Consider the following 23,224-nt stretch of genomic DNA (forward strand, 5'->3'; position numbering starts at 1 on the left):
CGGCCGCGCACATACAGCGGATGCCCGAGCCGGGACCCGCCGCTCCCCACCGCACTCCACCCCGGCGCTCCCGCGCATGCGGTGGGCGGGAGGCGCGGCACCGCCCATTGGCGGGCGGGGAAGACAGCGGCGGCGCTCATTGGCGGGCGGGCGGCGGCGGCGGCGCTCATTGGCGGACGGGCGGCGGCGGCGGCGCCCATTGGCAGAGCCCGCCGCGGCGGCCCCGCGTTCCTGGAAAGTTCTTGGAAACGGATCAAAGGCGTTTCCGCGAACACGCGCGGCGGCGCCGGTCCCGCTCCCGGTGCGGGTCCCGCACGGCCGCAGCCCGCCCTGCCCTGCCCCACCGCGGCCCTTACGGACACCGCTATTTATACCCTCTGCTTCCCCTCCCTCCGCTTCCCGCGTGGCTGACACCGGCAGCGTGATGTGAACACAATGCGATTCCAGGAACCCCTCGCTTCCTGGAACAGATTAAAAGGGGCACACAAAAGATTAGCCAGGAGGCTCCTTCTCTTTTTCTCCCCGCCGAGCCTCTCCACTGGGGCAGACAGGGCCAACGCAGGGCGCTGCGCTCCCGCTCTCCTCCCCCTGCACCCTTATTTATTGCTACCTATTTATTGCTATTTCAGAGCGCTCTGGATGCTTTTTTCTCCCGGATTGCTCTGAAGGAAGATTAGTTCCGCTTTACACACATGTAATTTCCCTTTTCTCTGGGTATTTTTTAAACTTTTTTTTGTTGTTGTCTTTCTGTGGAAAGCAGAACAAGAACACTTCATTTTCTGAAGCACAGAGCGAGAGGGAACGCATCTTCCCGGCTGAAGTTGCTGAACGCGCTGTGAAGCCTCTCTCGGACAGCCCGATTCGCTTTCGGCTTGGCTTTTTCTGTGTCTTCAGTGGAAGGCGTTTGCTGGGGCTCTCCAGCCTTCTCTGACTGTGAGCCCCTAACCAGAGGCTGGGACTAGCTTGCTCCGGCAAGGAAGCAAAGAAAAAGGAGACAAGAAGAGAGAAGAGGAGAAAGCATTTCCTACCACCTTGAAGACTTAATGCTTTTCCCTTGGTCCAGGAGTGACATGATCCTCTGTGTTCAGGGGTAAGAGACTCTGCAACCTTCTTTTAAATGATGTGGTTTGACAATTGTAATTAGTGAGATTCCCAGGGATAGTTTTTCGGCTCGTGTGAGTTGCCATGTGTGATTGTAATGGAACAGTAATGGCTTACACTAGCTCAGTGCTGAGTTCTGTGTGTCCTGTGTATCAACTCTTTACATTCCACGGCTGAAATCATGGGACCATGAAGTATTCCTGCTCTCTGCTGCCAAGCTACGTGGTTTTCAAAGTCTGGGGGGGGAGTAAAAATCAGGAAAACCTTGGAGTGTGTTGTTCAGCGGCGTGTGTAACACCAGTGGGGCCACCAACCCAGGGCTGTAGGGCTTTCTCTCATGTCCCGGCAGCAGCAAACTGCTTACAGGGAAAAACTTCCCCACAATTCAGATGGTTTTGCTGATTTCTAAGTCAATATTTGTGTTAAACTCATTAATTTCATTTTCCAATTGCTTTTATGAGTGAAGATTAAATGTAGGTACATACATAGAGACCTACCCATGCATGAAAGGTGTGGGGGGGCACATGTATGGTTACACCACTTTTGGTCAGTAGAACAGGTAACGACCACATCCCTTCTCCGGTATCAGTGTGCTGGCACTCCAGTGTCTCTGTGACCAGCTAAAGTCATCAACACGTGTTAATACTTGACCTGCAGGGATCACTCGGCATTTTTACACACACTGTGTTATTTGGAAGGTGTCAGCATTTGTTTCAGCCAGAGCTGTAGCGTCAGCATTGCCTATGCGGGTTTTCCGCAGAGGCAACGCGTTTGCCTTGTGTGCTTTAAATGACTAAAGCATGGGGATTTTTCTGCTATTTCCCCCCAAATCTGTTCCACAGATAGGCAGAGCTCATGCTTACCAACACTTTCCTACTACTCAAGTGGGATTGTTTTCACCCGCATCTACAGTCTGCTACTGCAGTTCCCATAGCCCTATAGGCAAAGGGAATTCATGTTTCAGCTTGGGCTTTGTGAAACCCTTATGTGAAGCTTTTCTCCAGGGTTAACATTCCAGAGCTACTGTTTCCCTTCACTCACTAAGAACTTGTTATGTAGCCCAACACGTAGATGGTTGCCTCTTAATGTCTATTTTAATGACAACTTATTGCTCAGTTTTCACTATCCTATAGGATTTCATATAGCCTGGCTCCATGCTCTCTCTCTCCTATCCAGACCGAGCTCCCTTGGGAGTCTTGGGATGTGGCTGATGGAAGGGAGAGCAGCTCAATACACTTTTTCTTGTACTATTTGTACTGTGTTACAAAGTTTAGCTTATCAGCAAAGGGACTGCAAAGCTAACACTAAACGCTATCAGACATACCTGATTCTCTTAAACTTTCTTGGCTTTCCATGGCCTGTAGAAACCCTAATTGCCAAAGCACAAGGCAGTTCATTTGCTGTTTCTCTGCAGATTCCACACAGGCTACCAGCTACACGTGCTGTATTTTGTACATTTGTTTTCTTCTGCATGGCAGTTGTTGTACCAACACTTTGCTCAGTCCTGATCCTCCACATCTCCCCTCTACTTTCTTTCATACAGGCGCTCCTTATTTTCAAGTACTTACTGTGCCCCATGAAAGGGCTGACTTTTCATGCCAGTACCTTTTTCAACATGTCCTTATCCCAGAAAACTCTTCTTAACCCTCTTGCAAATGTATCTCTGTTAAAACTTGCAGTCTGCTGTTACTGATCCCTCTACTCTCCCTTTCTTGTGCTCGGAGCTGCTCTGTTTGGTCACAGCAGCAGCTCCTCTGTCTTCAACCCACACACAAAGTTGTTTAAGACGCTGTTGCCTCCCGGTCTATGAGAATTTCCAATCCCCCCTCCCTGTTCCACTACACAGGGTCTGGGCTCCTTCAGCTTCAAGTGGCAGAATGAGGGAGCACAGTGGGAAACCTCATCTCAAGCACACAAGCTCTGCTTCGGAGATCCACAGTGGCTCTATTAAACAAACCTACTGACAAATTCACACAGCTGATGTCTTTCGGAGGACTCAGCTGTGAGCTGGCTCAGCCCTTGAAATGAACACCTTTCCAGAGGGAATCAGGCGTATGTTTCCCTGCGTAACTTTGCTGTCTCTTCGCCAATTCCTAATGCCCTCTCAAAAGCAGGTGTATCTAAAACGTAGTTCCATGCTAGGAAAACAAGAAAAGTTTTCTTCCTGTTCAAAACCAAAGAGGAAAATAAGTACAGAGAGGTTTGGAATTTGGACTGCAGTGTCCAAGCTCTGGGGAGCTAATGGGCAGTGAGCAGTGCAAGACTGATTTTACTTAACATTGATCACTGTCCTTTTCAGCTCAGTGAACAGTTGGCATCAGAACACACCTGACAGAGACTGCTCTGCCAACAGACCCTCTTTGCACAGCACGAACTGTTCTATCAGGTTCAGTACGGGGAAGGATCTGGTTTATAGACCTCTACTGCTCAAAATGGGGGGAAGCGGAGAATCTCAGGAATCTCCTCCCTCCATGAAGGCAAGCAGCCAGACACTTGCAAAGACCATGACATTAAGATAGAGATAACCAAATACCTTTGAGAATGCAGGCCTCAACACCTACAAATGTAACTCAGGTGGGACTTAAAAGAGAGCTCAGAGGTTTCCCAACAGCAATATCCAGGTAGAAAAGTCTCTTCAGAACTACGGTTCTGTGAAAGGCGCTAAAAGAACAGTCCATGCGATCAAGGGTGCCTGGAGAAGGGCCAGCAATCAAATCACTTTTATTAGCTTTGGCTTCCTACCCATTAAGAGATACTAAGCAATGAACATCAAATACTATGAACGTCAAGTAGATATCCTGCTTCTGAAACGTGATTTGACATAGGGAAAAAAGAATGTTCTTTTCTAAATACTAATGGGACTTTGCTGTGTACTGCAATACCCATACACAGGACGGTGGAGTGTGCACATCAGTTGACAACACATTTATGTATGTACCTCAAGTGTCACTCTTCACATAAAGCACAGAGAAGGAGAAAGATGAGAAGGGAAGTGCTTAAGGGAAGTCTCCTTCCACTTCTCACTGATACGGGAGGACGAGGCTGCTGCCTTTGCAATCACCATCAGCTCCAGTGGTGCTGTGATGGTCTCACATTGAGGACTCTGAATCTCTCTGGAAACTCACCCATCTTATGTTAAGTATCTGAAAGAATGTCTCAAGCAAGTGAGTGCATGTGGGTGACACAACACAGGCATGCAGCAGTACAGGGCACACAGAGGCAAACAGCCTAGGAGAAAAGACAAACTAATAGTTTTGTTCAGGAGCTTGCCTGGGGGTGAAGACTTCCCTGGCCCCCAGCATCTGCCCTCACCCTGGAGCTCTGCTTTCCTTTAGGAATCCTGCTGCTGCAGAGAAGGAGCACCTATGGCCCATGAGAGCTCCAGGTTTTATGAAACTGCACTTACATTCTGGATGGCTACACTGCCACTCTCTCTAGGCCACAGAGGGATTAATATTCATAGCAGCCCAGTCATGGCAGCACCTCTCCCCGCTGTAATCCTGCAGGGATTACAGTTGCACTGAGATCTGCCATGCAGTTGAACACTAGGGATTGTGTGGTGCACAGGCTTAGCTAAAACAAGAACTCCCATTATTCTACTACAAGATCAGCTCACCCTGATTTCTAACAGACCCATTTAGGATCAGGTCACCCCAAGCAGGAATCAGGTAGAACAAACCTGAAGCTATTCTCCTTCTAATTATATTACAGTAGATGACTAACAAACCCAGTGGCACAAAAAGAAATGTTCCAGCATTGTCGTGGTGCAAGTGAAGCTGTAATGATGCTGTGAACTTTACTGCCTCTGAAACTACACACTAAAAGGCAACATCTAAAAATACCAGGTTTAAAATCAACCTAAATTGCAAGATAGATCACCTTTTACAAGGCAGAAGAGGCCAACTCTTTCTCCCTCTTTCTAAAGGCTCATCTTTAGCTGTGTAATTTTCTCCCCCTTTCCTCTCTGTTTGAAACATTCTCATATTGAGGACCTGCTTAACATAACATGTATGCAGCATGCACTGAACAGACGCTGCAACCTATTTCAAGGCAAGGAAACATAGCAGAGTATGCTCTTCCTTTCAGACCTCATCCTTTGCTGGCGGAGGAAAAGATCAGGAGACTCTCACTCAGGGGCCTTGTGGTGGAACTGCCAGTGCCCATCATGCAGCCTCTCCCAGTAATGGCCTTCCAGGAGGAGTCTGCACCTGCCTTTGCAGCCCCAGTTCCAGAGAGCAACCCACCTCAGATCCGAGACCCTGAAGAAGACCTTCTCTGTATTGCAAAAACCTTCTCCTATCTTCGAGAGTCTGGTAAGGTTCAGCTCACAAAGTCATGGCTGCAGGGCGCCAACTCTGCAGTCTGAGCTCCAGCAACAATCTCGTGATCCCACTTCAGATAGGGACCTGGCTCTGTTACAGCCATGGCTGGCTTGTGGATGCAGCAAGTGTATTTTCAGTCTCTGCAAACTTGTATCCTGAAGTAATTTATTATCACTGTAAGCAAAAGCTTTGTCCTTTATAACTGAGTCAAGATGGAGAATTGCAAAAAAAGTCTCTCTTTCTCTGCAAACTGCAATAGCGGCAAGAGTAGTCATCCTCATCCCCAGCCCCAGCATGGCAATGACAAGCATAGGTATGAAACCCTTAGAACGAAGGGTTCTAAGAACCCTAAGAACTAAGAGATGGCCGATTTCTGAAGGTCTTACTGAAACTGGGCTTGGTTGCTTACCAGGTTCTGAGCTCAGTTGGCTTCGAGGCTTCCCTAAGTATAGTGCCAGTCCTTTAATACATTCTTTGCCTAACGAGTTCTTTCTCGGATGCTTTTCCAGGTTGGTACTGGGGATCTATCACTGCCAGTGAGGCTAAGCAGCATCTCCAAAAGATGCCTGAGGGCACCTTCCTGGTACGGGACAGCACCCACCCCAGCTACCTGTTCACACTCTCTGTCAAGACAAACCGAGGTCCCACGAACGTGCGCATCGAATACACTGACAGCAAGTTCCGGCTAGACTCCAACTACTTGTCCAAACCTCGCATCCTGGCCTTCCCAGATGTGGTCAGTCTTATCCAGCACTATGTCATGTCCTGCACAACAGAAAGCAAGAACGAGGCTCCTTACCCGCCTCCGTCTCCTCTACCTCCCCTGCAGAAAGAGATGGCAGCAGCTGCAGTGCACTTGAAACTCATCCGGCCGCTCGGCCGCAAAGACAACATCCCCAGTCTCCAGCACCTCTGCCGGCTGCGGATTAACAAGGCTACAGCCGACGTGGACCAGCTCCCTCTGCCCCGGCGGATGGGGGACTATTTGAAGCAATACCCTTTCCAACTCTGAAGCATGGCCATTACACCTCAGGCATGACAGACAGGGACAGAAATAAGAGAACTTTGTGTCTTTGTCCCGCTGAAGCACGACATCAGGTGGGCACAGTAAAGACCTGATTATCAGCAGAGACTGCATCAATATTTCCTCTCCCTTTCTTTCTGTATCCATTCCAGCACCAGGGAGGAGTTGGTTGTTTCAGTGAACAATGGGACACAAATCTGAGCTCTGAACCTCAGGCCGTGCCGACAGTGGCTGTGAGAAAGTGCTGTAGGCATGGTCACACTACTTGAATTTCAGAGCTGCTGTGACACCGGCAATGTTAACATTGTTATTTTCACTATTTATTTCCATGGCAGTTTCTCTCCTCGTAGTATTTTAAAAGCACCTTTTACTTTATTATTTTTGTTTCTTTTTCTTTTGTGGAATTACAGATAGAAGAAAGTCCCCCAGCCAAATGACAGCCAGAAATCTGTGGGAATTTGGATTCGCATTCAAATAGTACCTGTTTGAACCTGTCCCTGTAACAGGTCACAGGAGTCCGTTCAAGTTCCCCCAGACTTCTGGGATATGTGGGACTCAGACCCACCTCTGCAGAGGTAAAGAGTACTTTTTATTTCCCCTTCCTTAGCTCCAAGGGACTGGGTATCATAACCTCAAAGCACACTGGTAGCTCCCAGAGATGCATTCTGCATCATAGGTTGTGGACAAGAGACTTTGCCAAGGAAGCCCTTCTTCCTTGACAGCTCTTAGCAGAGATTCTCAATACTGAGCTTGAGCCAGGGAGCACTCATCCCATTTTTTTTTGCCTTCCATCTTCTCATGTCTATGACAAAACATTTAGACACAAGTAATCAGACCCCCAACTTTCTTATTTGCAGGCTGGTTTCAGAGCACTCTGCATGTGGCTTGGGTTTTGAAAGTGCTGTTTCCTGCCATTACCCTTGCCTCGCAAGCAAGTGGGGGGGTTCAGAGACAGCTCTGCTGAGCTGCACCAGTGACACACACAGAGCTTCAGGATATTTATTTATTTATTTGGGGGGGGTTCCAAGTTAGAAGCACCTCAGCAGAAAGAGCTGTCCTTCCCCTCTGCTAACACAACGCCAGACTGCAGTTGCTCCGCCTCTGCCAGCATTATGCAGGAAGCACGCAGCTTCAATCAGAGCAAGGCTCTAGCACACACTGGAAATCACAGTTCAGCGTTGCTGTTTGCCTAGGTCCAGACCTCTCCTCTCCCTTTCTCTGACCTGCATGTTGGATATCCTTCACTGGATTCTTTGCTTTGGGTTTACTTCTCACACCCCTGCAAACGAAGCACAATGGCTTTCCCTTGCTCTTTGGTGGGTAGGAGGGACAAACAGCAGATGGGGTCTGCCCCAAACTAAGCATAGACAGGAGCTGCCCCCTCCTGTTAACTTGCTTGATCCCATCGCCTTCCTAGCCTGTAGGAGCCAGTCCACACCATCAAGTGAGAGCACAGAAGGGAACAGAAAAGGTCTGTAGCAATTATTTTTCAGCTTCTTTTGCCTCTAAGACCCTGTAACTTGACCATGCTTGAACCAATGGGACTGTCTCTCTGAGGCTCTCTGTAAATTAGAATAGACAAACCCCAGCTACACCTGAGGGCTGGAAGAGGAGGTGGAAAAGGATGGGATAGTGACCCAGGAGACAAGCTCAAAAAATGGGTGGAGTTTTTTCATCCTATCTTAAAGCTGCCCAAAGGGACAAGATGGCCTGATGTGCTCAGTCACTGTCCTTGTTTTTTTTCACCACATTTATATAAGTTTGTGCTCTTGTAAGCTTTGGTTTTGATACTTTGATGATTGACAGCGTGCATGTGTGATGTCAGATTTGCTTTTTATTACATCCTTCCCCCTTACCCCATATGGCAGTAACCGTGGGAAAGTACCAAATGAGAATGAAAACTTAGGAGACAACAAGAAAGTGTTTTGGTTTGGTTTCTTAATGATATAAACCATAAACCACTGAAAAGGCTTCCTTTTATCCTAACACCTCTGTCTGCCTGAGGACACTGGGAACAAGGGAACCACAGCTCTTGAAGGAGCAGCAGTGATCTCAGGAAGCCCACATGGCTCAGCCACAGGCTTGGTATCTACAGCAATCATTTTGAGAAAGGGCGAGTTGTTCAGCTCTGAGACTTGCCTCCTATTCAATCTGTTCTCTGTTGGGGTAAGGAGGAAATTGAGCTTGCAGGTTTGACCACACTGCCCCAGGAGAGCCTAGCTAGAATGGGAGAAGCATGTGAAGAGAATGACTGCCTGTTCCACCCCCAGCAGGACGATGCAGAGGCTGAGCTGAAGGCTGTAAGCTCACATGGGCAGGGACCATCTCTGTTGTATGTTTGTTCCGCATCTAGCACAATAGGGTTCTCTAGGTGCTACTGCAATACCAAGAATAAACAATACAGTTACTCCAAAACCTCAGTTTCTTCTATCTTGAGACAGTTTGTTAAAAATCATTGGACTTGGATTTTAAATAAACATTTTAAAGATATTTTGAAGCCACTCAATGTAAAAGTCTTGGTAACGTCCAAATGGACGGATTCATTTCCTACTCACAGGAATCCTGCCCAAAAAGACTGGGCAAACTCTTGACCATTTTTTTTTGTGTGTTTCAACAAGACACAAAAACCTTTAACAAAAAGAAAAGCCCTTCAGGTACTGGGGGAGTTAACACCAGCATCATCATCAGCGTGGGCCTGGTTTCTGTCACGCACAGATGAGCAGCGGCAGACCACAAGTCCCAAGTTAGTATGGGTTGAAGGAACATTCTTTAATGATGCAGCAAAACACAGCAATGGTTTTGGCCTTGCTTCTGTGTGCCACAGAAAACCACTACAATCTAGGGGAAAAGGAACGTGACTGGAAGTTTGGCAACTTGTTCAGAGCAGGCTTCAAGTTGGCCCTACAACTCTGCTCATGGTTGAGAATCGAGGCCATAAGGGGCAGACCATACCTTGGGTGGCAGACACAGCATCAGCTTTTCCCCATGTGCTGCTGCTGGGCCCCAGTCTCCTCATATATGCAGTCCGGCTCAGCACCCCTTCCCTTCCTCATCACCTCCTGCACCAGACACACAGCTGGAAAAACCACTGGGAGCTGGATCTGCCCTATGGTGTCAGAGACCACCTCATCCCTCCCACCTCTGTAAAACACAGGGAATACCCTGAGACAACCCTGCTCCTGGCCCATGACTCCACTGGGCCCCCTTTGCACTCACTTCCCAGGAGAGATGCTCCTGCCACAGTGCCCCCATCCTGCCCAACGCAAATCATGGCACGCTCTAAACCACTGGAAACACCAAAATAAGCTCACAAAACCAAAACATTCCCACTACTTCCTCTCTGTCATTCTCCCTTTCTGAATCCCCTGGCTTCAAAGTTCAAAAACCTGCTTTAAGGTGTTCCTAAAGCATGTGCTGTCCTTCCTATGCCAGTCATGGGGCAGGCATTCAGTAGTGAACATTGTTTCCACAACCTCATCAAAGTGAGCTTATGGGTAATTTCCATTGCACACCAACCAGGACATGTTGGCAATGGAATAATCTGCTCAAGTTTCAGTTGTTAAACAAAAACAGTCACATCCCTCTTGGGTTTAGGGGAAACGCGGGAAGCAAGCTAGACAGGGTACAAACAAAACACAATAGAGTCAGTGCAAAAACGAAGACAAAAGGAAGGAAAAGCTGCATCCATCTTTGAAGGGGAACTTCGAAAACCCTGGAAAATACTGCAAAGAAAGATGCAGCACTTCTGATGCATTATTAAGTGATTTCTTAATGTAGTTGGGCTAAACTCTCCCCCCAGCTACACACATGAAACCCTGCTGCTCCTCTCTACAGGCTGAAGGCAGAATCAATTGGCATGAGTCAAGCCAACACATAACTGCAGTCACACGCGGCTTTACTGCATCGCTGTTATCTTAACGACTCCCACTCCTGCATCTTCAGCACATTTTGTTAAAGCAAACAGGCTCATGTTCTGCAAGCTCCCACGCTAAACCTCCGTGCAGGCTCAGCTGATTCTTACAGTAGAGTTCCATATCTCCGGAAGCAGGAGCATGCGGGGAGTTGTAGACTGACCTTTATCATCACTGAAGGAGAGCTGCCACACCTCTGCCCGTGACACCTGCATAGTTTGCTGAGCCCATGCATATGATTTGGTTGGATTCTCTCCTGCTTTGCAGTTTCTGACTACAGACAGACATTTGGATGTGCAGCCCCCCCCGAGAGCGGATGAAAATCAGACTGACAGGATTGGGAATAGGAGTCCCAGTCCATGACTGAAACCATGCTGCCATGGCTCACCGCCACAGCACAAATACCCTGCAGCTTGTCAGGCACATATGGTAGCATTTTCTGTTTTAAATACTCAGCTTTCTGAAATGGCAACACAGGCAAGGGAAAAATAACCCGTTTATGTGCACATATTCCTATCCTCTCCAACTTCCTGAAATCTTACTCCTTTCCCCACATCCTCTCAAGTTAATAACTTCCCTTAGCCGAAGCCAGATGAACCAGCAAGAAGTGAAGTGAATCAGCAGAGTGTATTTAATTCTCTTACGACAGACACGGTCAGGTGTTGCCAGCTATCTACCTGCTCCATGGCATTTGTAGTCCAAACCCCATTGTCAGTTTAGCATGCTACCTAAGGAATTAAGAAAATGAAAATCAGAATTAACTGGACACTGCATGCATGGTTCTTCTGCTCTGCTGGACCTCACGTTCAAATCTGCCACAAGTTATCACGGTCCCTTCCTGCCTCTCCCTGCTGACTGCTGAAGCACTTGAAATCCTCATGGAAATGCACTGTCCTCTTCCCCACCCATGAACTCAGCAGCAGTCCCAAGGTGTGGAGCACATGGTGAAGCAATATCCAGTAAAGAGGTGCCAGAGCAACTTGGGATGACAAGTAACATCTTCCAACTCAGTTGCTACAGCACTGTCAACAACATTCATATCTCATTCAGTGAACCCCAACTATCATTCAGAGGAGAAAATGAAAGCTAAACCCACCAGACTAGGCAGCTCTACATGAAACAAACCAGCCCAAGGTAAAAATAAGATGTTATTTAAAGAGATCTGCCTTATCCTTGGGCAGAAGCATTCATCCTTTTGCCTTTTTCTGTTCACAGCAACGTACCACTGAATTTGAAAGAGGGAGTACAAGGGAAGCCAGTCCTGCTAGTATTGCCTAACAGCACCACAGCAAAGAGAGAGCTTTGCAGTTGCTAAGCGCGTTGGTAACACGTTCAGACTCCGACTCATTCCTTTTGAGACGTGCCTATTTTCTGCCCACACCCAGGGCTGCCTATTTCTGGTTTTTACAATCACGGGTGCCGGCGTGCCAGGGAATGTGCACACAGGGAGGCACGGCTTTATCTGGAGGCTAACGCTGCCTCGTGTGAACCCCACTGCCATGTTTCACTTCTGCTTCCTGAGAAACACAAGCAGCCCGTGGCTTCTGCTACACCCTACCCAAACAAGTAACACAAGTGGCCCTTGGGAGCAGGCATAATGCTGCAACATCAATCAGACAGCAATCACCACCTTCGCTATACATCAAAAACCAGGTTTCAAGAACAGTGACAAAGTGAGCCTAGGAATAAAATGAGTCTTTTCCATATCCACGTCACATAGACTGATGAGTGCCCACAAACATTCTCTTCCAAATTTTAGCGAGAACTAAGTTGTTTTGGTTTTGTTTTTTCACCTTAAGAAGGATTACTTTGCTCGGAGGAAAAGGCTACTGGTAGGCAGGAGGTAGGCCAGATGGAAGAGAGATTGTTTTAACAGCTTCACTGTTAGCTTGGGCATTAATCTTTGAAAAGAAACTATGAAAAGTAAGTAAAATATAATTGGGATTTTACATAATAACAATCTTAACATGATAATGTAGAGGGCTTTTTAGATTGGGAAAGGGGAGGGAATGCGACAAATCTTCATAAATTTAGCTAATATTCACTAAAGATGAGACCTGATGAAAAAGGAGATTTTACTGCAAATCATTTGTGGCTTAGTCCTTGCAATTTCCTGAGGCAGTGATCGTGGTCACAGCTGGAGGCAGGTTATTGGGCTTGCTGCCCACAGGGCAGCTCCACATAAAGCTGGTCTTGCATTCTGGCAAAGTCATCGTTTGAATGATTTAAATACAGAAGAGACCAACCCTGTAGAAAGCAGCCTGCCCCAGCAAAGGAAAGCATCCCCTCAGATCTGCTCCCATCGGATGCACCAACCTAGATTTGCAGAGAGGGGTTTCCCTTTGTGGACAGGAACTACTCTCACCCTTTTGCTCCTCTTCCCCAGCCCTCACTGGCAAGGTTTTTCTCCTGAATGCCATTAAATACAGCATAACTGCACTCTGCAGCAGCTCAGATTTGAGTTGCAAATATGAATACAATGTCAGGCTTTGTATGACTAGCTATTTTAAGAGCACTATCAAGGCAGGAAAGGCATTTGCTCTAATGTACCCCTGTATAACTGCAGTGACAATGAAGGCTTGAAATAATAGTGGCTACTGCACATTAGACTGTTCAAACATATAATCAGAGAGTTGGTATGTCTCAAAACCCTGCACTATAAATCTGCCAGAGGGAAGGACAAAGGAAGAGTTGGTCAACCAAAACTCACTGGCAGAGCTCAGCCCGGATGCGAGCTTCTTGGCCTCCAGCCTGGCAGCCTGTGTGACTCCCCCGTGTGATTGCCTTCATCTAGAAGATACGCTGCACCTTTTCCAATCACGGCCCTTGGAGAAGTGCTGCTCTTACAGAAACAGCCCTGCTGAGGAAAACTGAAAACCAAAATGGGCTGCATCCCATTCACTTCCCATTGAGCGTGATGGGAATTCATTCACGCCAGGGCAGAATTTGGTCCATTTCATAGGCCTAGTTTTACAGACAAGGATTTTACCCCTGATGTAATTCTGACATGAATTTGCCATTACAGGAAAATAAACATTGAAGTGCAGCTTACCTAGAGCCTTCCTTTACACACTGCCCCACCAACATGCACACACCATAGCCTGGACATTTCTTCCTTAAAGCAAAAGGAAAGCTCATCATGCGTTGTACAGTTAAGTTCTGGCTTCCCTTGAATTCACCTTTAATATGCCTGTCAGAACATTTGCAATGCCACCTGGAGACGTAAGCATTAGTCCATGGAAAACCGAACAGACAAACCTGGACGGAGCTCAGGCAACTTGTTTCATGTTGGCTTAGACAGAGCTCCCAGCAAGAACTCCTAAAACCCACACATCTGGGTTGTATTTGTGACAAAGAGACAGCAAGACCCAGTACAAAGTTCCTGGGACACTCTTCCCACCCAACTGTCCCTTGCTGCTTGTTCCTTATGGCCTCGCTCAATGCAAACCAGCAGAGAGATTTAATAACTGATCAGAGAGACTGCATAGCCTTTAATGTCAGGAGTGTCTCTTCCCTGGAAGAGTTTGAAATGTAGTTTACAGAAGGCAGAGCTGCGTTTATACTTGTCAGGAGTTACCCAACTTGGCAACGACTCTTCCCATCATGCAAGTGTCATTGCAGTCACTGCCAAACGCTGCAGAGGCAGAGTTCAAAACACTACCTCCAGAACTGTAAATATGTTGCAGAAACATGTTCCACAGTGCACATGCTATGTGTTTGCACTTGTCTGAAAGTGTGAAGTAGTAATAAAAGGTGCTGTTAAGATACAAATGTGAATCTGAAAAAGCCTAAATCATGACCTAATATTATTGCCAGGGGACTTTTTGGGAAGTCTATGTAACTCTCTTTGAAAATAACCGTCTCCTCTTCTAAGCCTTTGGATTTGGAATACTCCTTACGTTCTTCTGAGATACTTTGCAATTTACCGCTCTTTACGTCCCTTCCCCCCAGTCCTGTCTTATGGAAGTCATCTTGGCTGGAAGGTGCTGGGCAACATTTTGGGAAACCCATGTAAAAATACACTGCAAGGCAAAAATCAGCTGGGGGCGAGCAGTCCCCGTGTGGGGCCAACACAGTGACTCTCCAGTACTCTTTTATCTCCAAGAACATAGGAGATTAAAGGCTTCCCTTTGGCATGCAAAACCTCTTCTTGCTGATCGAACCCTTAGGAGTGGAGTTAATGTACTGGCTCAGGGGTATTCACAAACAGCAGTTCCAAGCAAGAGTGTGCAAACAGAACAACCTCAGTGCCTCAGGATACTGAAAACTAGCTGGGAGACAAGAGTTTGGTCATTATGGTGAACGGGAAAACACTGCTACAGAAGACTTTGATTCTGTTACAAAGTGAAGAACTGCACTTTCTGCTTTCAATGTGGATCCCCCAGGTGACACAGACAGGCCTGGTACACCACTCCTACTTGATTCACTCCATCTCTCTTCATCCACGTCATCTTCTACCTGACACCCTCGTGCACCCCCAGGCTGCTTATAACCTTCTAGCTCGGCTCTGGGTTAGGGTAAGAATTCCACTGTGCCTTGCCAGTCTGTGTGCTGGGCAGGGAGGAGTCCAGATCCACACAGTCCCTAGTACACAGGTCCCTCTTGTTCGGATGTGCCATGTGCAGGAGGTCCCTGGAGACTATTATTTTTTGCATCCCTTAGCTCTCTGCTGCCTGGCTGTACAAGGCAGCCCGTCCTGTGTGAAAAGATGAGCCTTTTATACACAAACCAGCACAAACCAGGCACGCAGCTGAAATCAAAGTAACTCACGCTAGCGTCAAGTCAGAGTGACACGGACTTGTGTAGTACATAAAAATGCCACATGCTGGCTTCTGTTGTTTCCTAACATCGAAGTGTGTAAGCAGGTTTTGACACAAAATATGCATTGAACATCATGTTGGTATTACTTCTGCATATAAATTATGGTTTCAAAGGGAGGGTCCATCACAGCTACTGGAAGGGGAAATGCTCCGCTCAGTCTTGGATGGGAAGAGAGGCCAGTTCAGGAGGAGATGATGCACTTTACAACAACAGATAAACCCTGCTACACATATGGTTATTGACTAATAATAAAAATAAATATCTTATCTTGTTTCTACTTCTTATCCCATTTGCAGGAGGCAACAAGCAGGATTTTGTATGCTTATTTTGTATTTTCCTTTGGGCCTATTATTACTCTCAAAATCACCTCCTTTGTCTCAGCTTTTCTTAGAGGAATTAGTTGATGGAAGAGAAATACATCTGTCAAAATGCTTCTTAAACCAAGGACAATCCTTTTCCTGTGAGCCAAAGGAAGCATTCTCTTCTTATGCTTGGGCAAAGGGAAATAGGTAACTGTTGAAGAAGTTGTTTCCTCACTATCTCTTTCTATTCCCTACCAGCAGCAGCTGCTAGCATCCCTCTTAGGTGGAATTAAACCCCCAAAGACTTACAGCAAATGCTGTATACCCTTTGGTGATCCCTGTACCTAGCATCATTAATTCTTACTGGAGCAGAAACAGAAAGCTCTCAAAATTCTCTCTGCAGTTATTGACAAAAGAAATGACTTAATGAAAAGGGAACACGTTACAGACACTGGTGGATTCCAGGTAGCCAGCTATTTCCTGTAACAACCCAACAAATACTGGATGACGTACCTAGCTGAGGTCAACACTCCTCCTTGACCAGCTATAGAGATATAAATATTCCCTGTGCCTTGCTGTTCCACTGTTTGCTTTCTAGGATGGGCACTTTGAAAGATGGTATCACAGGAAACCAAAGTATAAAGGAATTAATTACCCTTGCACTCAAACCTTCCTATGGCTGATAAAATCAGTACAGCAATGCTGTGTCTCAGGCAATTGGTGACGAAAGCCTACAAAAGGAAGCACTTCAAATTATGTCAGGGACCACTGATTTTTACATGAATCTTTTGTTTTGGCTTTTTTGATGCAAAGAGAGATGAAGTCAAATGAGATGTATGTGTTATTGTATCATCCAAAGGAAGAGGGGAAGAACCAGGCCCTTCACTGTCTCTGTCATTAGGCATTATGCCAGCTGGAAACAGTTCCAAAGAAACAGCCCAGCTCAGTATGGGGAAAGACATCCCCTGAATCATACATGTGTGTGTGTGTGTGTGTGAAGAATGCTAGTCATGAAATACTGGTCACATAGGCTCTCTCCAGCTTCATCTTCCAACCCCAGTGTCTAAACCTCAGTATGCATGCCAAGATGAGCGCTGAAAACCCACACAAAACGTGTTCTGAAGTCCTACTGCATGGACACAAATCCCTTCACTTGCTCCCAGTCCTGAAAGAATCATGGCTGTGATCCTTTCTAACAGCAACAAGGAAAAGGATGGTGGTACACACGTACTAGCAAGCCTATAAACAGTTATAGCAATGGGGTCAATACAGGGAAATGGCAAAGAGCTCAGCAATCTACATACAAAAGTCTCTGGATTTTATTATTCTTTTTAATTGTTTGAATCTGTGAACCCCAGCAACTTCTTTTAGGGTCTTTCCCCCCTCCTGTCCCAGCTGAACAATGTGCATGTCCAGGGAACATAAGGTAAGCTGGAAGATAAAGAAGTTTCTTCTTCTAGGCAGAAAGATGCTGGGGCTGTGTGTGTCCCCTCCATAGCCTCCAGTGGGGAGGCAGGAACTAAAAAGCTGAGGACACAAGGACTGAGTGTACATCCCCTACACGGTACTTGACACGAGTACTTGGGCGAGTGGAGTTTCCATGCCATTCCTCCTTTCTGTTCCCTGTCCTGGTGATCTGCTTCCACATCATTAGAAAATGTCTGAGGGATACAAAATTATCAGTGGTGACCAACCTGACCTTGAGACACACAAAGGCAGCTGCAAAATGCAGCAGCTGAGGACAAAGCAGGCCTATTAAACACACTTCAAACCCAACACACTTACCAAGTAACAATTTGACATCTGTTCTAAAATGACAGCTCTCCCTGCCCAAAGTAGGTCATTTCTTCCATGTCAAATTCAAACCAGGCTCACCATAGCTGTGTTTACTCAAACCAGCTATTCCAGCTATCAGGCAGCTCCTAGTGCTATTTTAAGTTAAATTAAACCCGTGCACCTTACTAAAAGTCCTCTGAACAACCCAAGACCAGAGGCTGTGTTCAAATCATTCCTTTATCCCCAGGGATGACACAGCACTGCACCAACGCTTCAGTCAGTGAATTTACGCGTGGCGGTGAGGAGACAAAGGCTGCCTATGGGTGCCTCGAGGAGGTCCCCTGGGTGATGGGCACAGGGGACCACACTGAGCTTGAGTCCCCCAGACTTCCTTCTGTGACCCAAAGCCACAGCTCGGAGCCTCGCACAGAGCCCCGGGCGACGCGCCCGGCTGGGAGCCGCCGCAACGGGAGTGCCCTCTATGAACAATGGGCAGAAAGCCCGTCACCAACGCGAACGCGGCCCTACCCAAGCCCAAAGAGTCTCCTGCAGTGCAATGTGAAAACAACCTCACAAACAAGTCTGGAGAAATGATTCCGGCCAGCACACAAGGGGCTGGTTCTCGGCGCTGCCGCCCCTGCTGGGGCCAAACAGATACAAGGAACCTTAACAAAAAGCAAGTCAGGCCCAAAGCTACTCTGTACAAAGGTGACTTTTTCTTGCCCTTTGCAATGCTGCCTCAAATCTGAGCAAGAACAGTTGGTAAATGGCCCAACCTCCCTTCTTCCCAGCGCTACCAGAGGACAGGCAAGTCCATCAGACTGGTAGGACGACAGAAGAAAGCACAATGACTTAACTAAATCTGTCCTCTCGTCTATAGGGCAACCAACCACATAGCTCCATACAGAGAAAAAGCTCATATTTCCAACCCTGGCTTTGTGAGCTCAGGAAGTAAAGCTGTCTCTTGGGCTCCAAACCATATACAGGTCCTTTCTCAAACAAAAAACAGTCTAACTTCACCTCTCCCCTGACAGCTCGCACCCTATGCTTTTATTGCTCTTGCACAGACAGAAGCACTCTGCTTGCTGGAGTGCTAAAGACAGCCCATCCTTCCCATCGTGGTGGTGGGTAGCTTGCTGCTGAGTGGGGTGAATCACAGTTCCTCCTTGAAAACTCACTCTGATTTAGCAGGAGCAGTGTAACATTCAAGTACCCGAACAGGTCAGGCTCCCCATGTCAGCTAATGGAAGTTGGATTCTGTTACTAATTGCATCTAGGTACACCCTTCTGATGACAAACACCTATTCCACCCTGTGTTTGCTTGACAGATGACTAAGATGATTTGCTTGGAAAGAGACCAACTACAAAACAGCATTTTGCTCCTGCTGTCTCCATACACGTATCTGAGTAGTTTCATTTCCCTGTGCTGTTAAATGTCAAGTACTTCTGTTATGCATACACTTACTTTTTTGAGTCTCCAAAGCAGATCAAAGCAGCTTGGAAAGATAACTTTTTTTACTGTAGTCAACCTCCATGCTTGGAAAGGTACTTTTTGCCCCGTCATACGGTGCAGTAATACTTTGTAACCTATGGACCATACTTCGGGCTTGATCTTCCTCCCATGTTGTGGTGAATGCAGTGCAGCTCCTAGCTAAGTCACCCAAGCGTGGAAGTTTGTGCGAAAGGGCAGTCCCACCCACCAAGTGCAGCAGGGGCTGCAGACAGCCCAGGGAAGGGCTTTGATGTGGGAATGGAGGAGCCAGTGGGGAAACTCATGTTACTGGGCTGCTCATGCATCCTAGGGTGGGAAATGAAAGCAGAGCTGCTTCTGTCTTTTCACTAGCCAAGAAGATGAGTTACATCTGCTGTGGTTGAGCAGGATCCAGCCACAGATCAAACATAACACCGACAGCAGCGTGCCTCTTTCTTCTACTTAAACTCTGAAGAATCACCTCTGCAGGCAAGAAAACAATTTCAGGTCTTAGTGCCAGCAGAGCTTGCAGTCCCAGGTGATGCTCGCCCTACACGGCCAGAGTGGGAATAAATCCTGACTGGGTTATTTGTCATGCCCAGAGCCTGGCAGAACCTGCAGGAGGGTGGCATAACCCTGCACCCACAGAGTACCTCGAGTCCCCCATGGCTCTGGTCTCCGTTTCAGACACAAGGTAATGAAATCATTTCAGCAAGTTATTAAGTTATAGAAAATCGACCTCTTGGAAGACACCGCGAGTACAAGGAGAGCAGCAAGCACACTATAAATCCATGCACAAGGCTTAGTGCACTTTGACTTCCTGATAAAGACAAGCTCCTGAACTCAAGGCAGTTGAAGCCGTAGGCTCCAAAGGTCTACTGCCTTCCTGCTGCGCAGCACACAGCAACAAAACTGCTCTCATGCAAAGCAGGTACATGCACTTTCCCTCACAGCAGTCTCAGGCTGACAGCACCGAAGCAGGAGCACTTTCCCCTGCTTGCTCACAGCTCAGGCTGCACCAAGAACACTGCTCTCTGCACTCACAGGCATCAAGCTGGGGTGGAAAGCAAGCCACAGATCTTTTCTTTCTACTGCTATTTCCAGATTGTAGCATAGGCAGATTTCCATTTAATGTTAATTTCCTTAGGCCTCTGCTATGAGGACTGAAGTGGTATTGCTCCCTTCTTCCCTGAATGCCCTCAGACACTAGGCAAAAGGCATATGCTTCAGATAAAAGAACACAGAAGCTTTAAGTGACTCTCTAAATACCAAAACATGTGGGATGATAGTGATAAAAAAAGATGAGAACGGGGCCTATCATCAGATCAGCTCAGAGGCACAAGCCAAGGAAAAGGCCAGATCACAGCTACGAAATTTGCAGTTTGTTTTTTTTAAAAGCAGGGAGGCAAGTATAGTGCAAATAAAATAGTGAAAGGGAAGGAAAACATCATACAAATGGGAATGCCATCTAGAATTAAAAGTCTGTAGTGTAAATAAGGAGTGAACAAGTTATCTGCTGAGTTGCTGAGTCTCCAGGAACAAGAAGGATGCTGACAGTACCTGCAGGGTGCCCTGCAGCACACAGCAACATCAAGGAAGGATGGCCCAGTGCCTTTACCTGCACAGTGCTGCAGGGAGCATTCAGACCCTACTGATGCAGGCTGTGACTAAAGCTCTGTGCAGCACTATTGTCAGGCTGCAGAAAGGAAACTAAATGAGCTCTTAAACCCATCAAGTCTCCGTCAGCCCTCCCCCAGACTGTCAGGTTTCTGTGGAAAGCCCATTGCTCCCTGGGGTCATTTTCACTGCACTTTAGCTCTTCCAGGAACTCAGACATGCTGACAGCAGTCCCTCCTCTGTCAGACACCCAATCAGAGCTCTGAGGGAGGCTTTTCTAAAGCAGCTCATTGAATATGTTTTATTAAAAACTAAAAACAAAAAAAAGGAGAAGAAAAAATAATAAACACCACCCACTGCTTTGCCTGATGGGCAAATTCTGTGAAACAGAAAACCCAGGGGGTAAGATGCTAGACACAGGATCAGCTGGAAATTGTGTTTACGGAACCACACAAAGCCGATGGTGAACTTTCCCTGGTATCTGGAAGGGACGTAAGACCCATACCCAGCCGGTACCGTCCAGTTTGCAGAGGGATGCCTTGGTTTGGGGATCGATGCCTGGAAGAAGCAGTGAGACGGCAGTTTCATGCACTTTTCAGTGCTACCGTGGGGCAAAAAATGACTCTGAATCCATCATGTGACAGGAACTGCTATTGACTACGCAAACCCATTGGCAGTGATTAGCACACCAAAGTGGTGGCAATAAGGCCAAGGACGCTGAGCACACACTCTGTATTTGTAGAGCTCCAGTTGCCCTCTCTATGCTGTAATAACTCATAAAACAACTTACCTTCCTGCTGCACTGGGTTCCAAAATTAATCTCGATGTTATAAGGACCCAGAGCACTGCAAGACTGGGAGAGTCATACCTTGATTACCTAAAAAGTAGAAGGGGACATACAGGATGACCCCATTCAGTCCCATCTATACTCCCTACAACCTCACTCAGAAGTAAAAGGCTATCTCAGAATGGACCAGAGCAAGCATGGGGCTGAATGGGAAGGCACCCATCAGGCCCTGGCCATGGTTTTATGAGCCTGGGGACACAGCGTCCCACAGAAAGCTATGGTGCTCCTGGGACCCAAGCCAATACCATCAAGGACATATACTGAACAGATGCAGGAGCTCAGAGGAGCTCTGGTTTGAGCATCTCTGCAACCTGACTTGTTGCAGTACACAAACATCTCTCCAGACTTCAAAAAGAGATGAGGTTGCTCAGTACTGTAGCTCATGGGTATGGACATAAAGATGGAGCAGATAGGAAACAAACTTTGAAACCCCATACACATCATAGTCCTCACTGCAATGGCAACATAAACAGAAATACAGCGACATACCACAGTTATTTATAGCAACTGGCTTCTACAGATTTTCCATGTGAGGTTTTCTAAAGGATTTATGAAAAAGGATATTTATATGTGTTAGATATTGATGTACAAATCACTAAAGGATATGTACGAATTACTCCGTACATCTCTATCCTACAAAACAAAGACAACAATTCCTTACACCTCTAAACTCCAGTTTGGAAACCAGGAATTTAGGGAGGTGAAACACATTATCCATAAGCATAGGCTGGACAGGATGTGAATATTATTGCTCGCTTTTTTACATTACACTGTCTTGGGCTCTTTGCCTAGAAGTTCATATCTCTCCCATGTGAACAGTGGATTTCCAGTGCTGTGCGAGGTGAAGGGCTCCAGGCACAGATAATCATCAAGTGGAAGGATGAAGGGAGTTGAGATGACATATTCAGTGTCTCCCTGATACCTCCTATTTATGGGAGTAAATTCACAGAAATGCTTGTGTAGCTGCCAGATTCACGAATTCTATTTAGATTCCTCCAGCACTTGCAGCTAGAAAAGAACATTATCAAATTCCTAATATTTCTGAGCAGAAAACACCCCAAATGGCCCCTTGCAGATGTGGCTGCCCTCCCCAGGAAGGCCTCGGAGCAGGGAAGGGGAGCTCAGTGCAGATGTTCTCCCTGTAGCAGATTATCCAGCTGCAAAGGCACCAGCCCGCACTGCATGCGCTCTCCTGCTCAGGTCTGCAGGCAGCATAGCTATAGGTGGGCACCAGCAGGTCCTCCTGCCAAAGTGAGTCGCTGCTGGCAGGGTGGAAATCCTGCAGACACCCCCCATTTGCATCCAGGCAGGTTTAGAGGCTCAGTGTTTCCAGCTGAGGGGTGAGTGAGGGCTGCACTAGCTCACGTCCAGCCTCTGCCCTGTGATCTGCTGTTGCCACAGATGGTTTGTACAGTCTTCAAGCTGCTTAAACATCTCCTTTGGACCATGAAGCAGCAATGAAGACAACTGCTACTGCATTACTGCAGGATACTGGGTGTTTGTAAGCCTTTCCCCTCCCTCTGTTCCCTCCAACCTTCTCCCAGATAGATAAGTCTCATGCAACAGGAGAATAAACTAACAAGTGAGAAGGCAAACAAATAGGGAGAGATATGCAGTATCAGGAGGGAATTAATACACCGGTACTAGATCATGTTGCAACCATATGGCACTGTGAATACCTTTGGAGGGTTTCCACACGCCACCGAGCAAGAAAACCACACAGGCTTACCCCAAAACCCACCTGAGAGTCACTTTGTGGGGAAAAGCTTCTTCCAATGATAGTGCTAACTTCAGATTGGACCCACGTCTCCCACGGCTAACAGAACAGGGAGTCTCATACCTTCTGCACCCTTCTTAGACCACCACAAAGAGATCAGGAGTTTTTAAACCTTATGCTACAACTCTTCCCACTGCTTTCCAGTTGCTCCAAACTCCCTGCTGCCAGCCCTCAGGTTCCATGGAACCCAGCAAGCAGGATTTTCCACTGCAACTCTTGGCATGACAGTGTGGCACAGAGAACACCCAAGAGGAA

General features: G+C 47.1%; 2 protein-coding genes across 4 annotated transcripts in view; one reads left to right on the plus strand and one right to left on the minus strand.

Annotated features, from left to right (window-relative positions):
• MAPKAPK3 (MAPK activated protein kinase 3) overlaps window positions 1–23,224 on the minus strand; it is a 114,077-nt gene that overhangs the window by 57,948 nt on the left and 32,905 nt on the right. The window lies entirely within an intron of this gene.
• On the plus strand, window positions 383–8,948 carry CISH (cytokine inducible SH2 containing protein). The gene is made up of 3 exons (XM_062610186.1): window positions 383–1,090; window positions 5,188–5,414; window positions 5,933–8,948. The coding sequence occupies exons 1-3, from the start codon at window positions 1,044–1,046 to the stop codon at window positions 6,433–6,435; spliced, it is 777 nt and encodes a 258-aa protein (XP_062466170.1). The 5' UTR covers window positions 383–1,043; the 3' UTR covers window positions 6,436–8,948.

This window comes from Pezoporus occidentalis, unplaced genomic scaffold, assembly GCF_034315485.1.
Source record: "Pezoporus occidentalis ecotype Australia unplaced genomic scaffold, CSIRO_AGI_Poc_V1 ctg145, whole genome shotgun sequence".
Classification (NCBI taxonomy): Eukaryota; Metazoa; Chordata; class Aves; order Psittaciformes; family Psittacidae; genus Pezoporus; species Pezoporus occidentalis.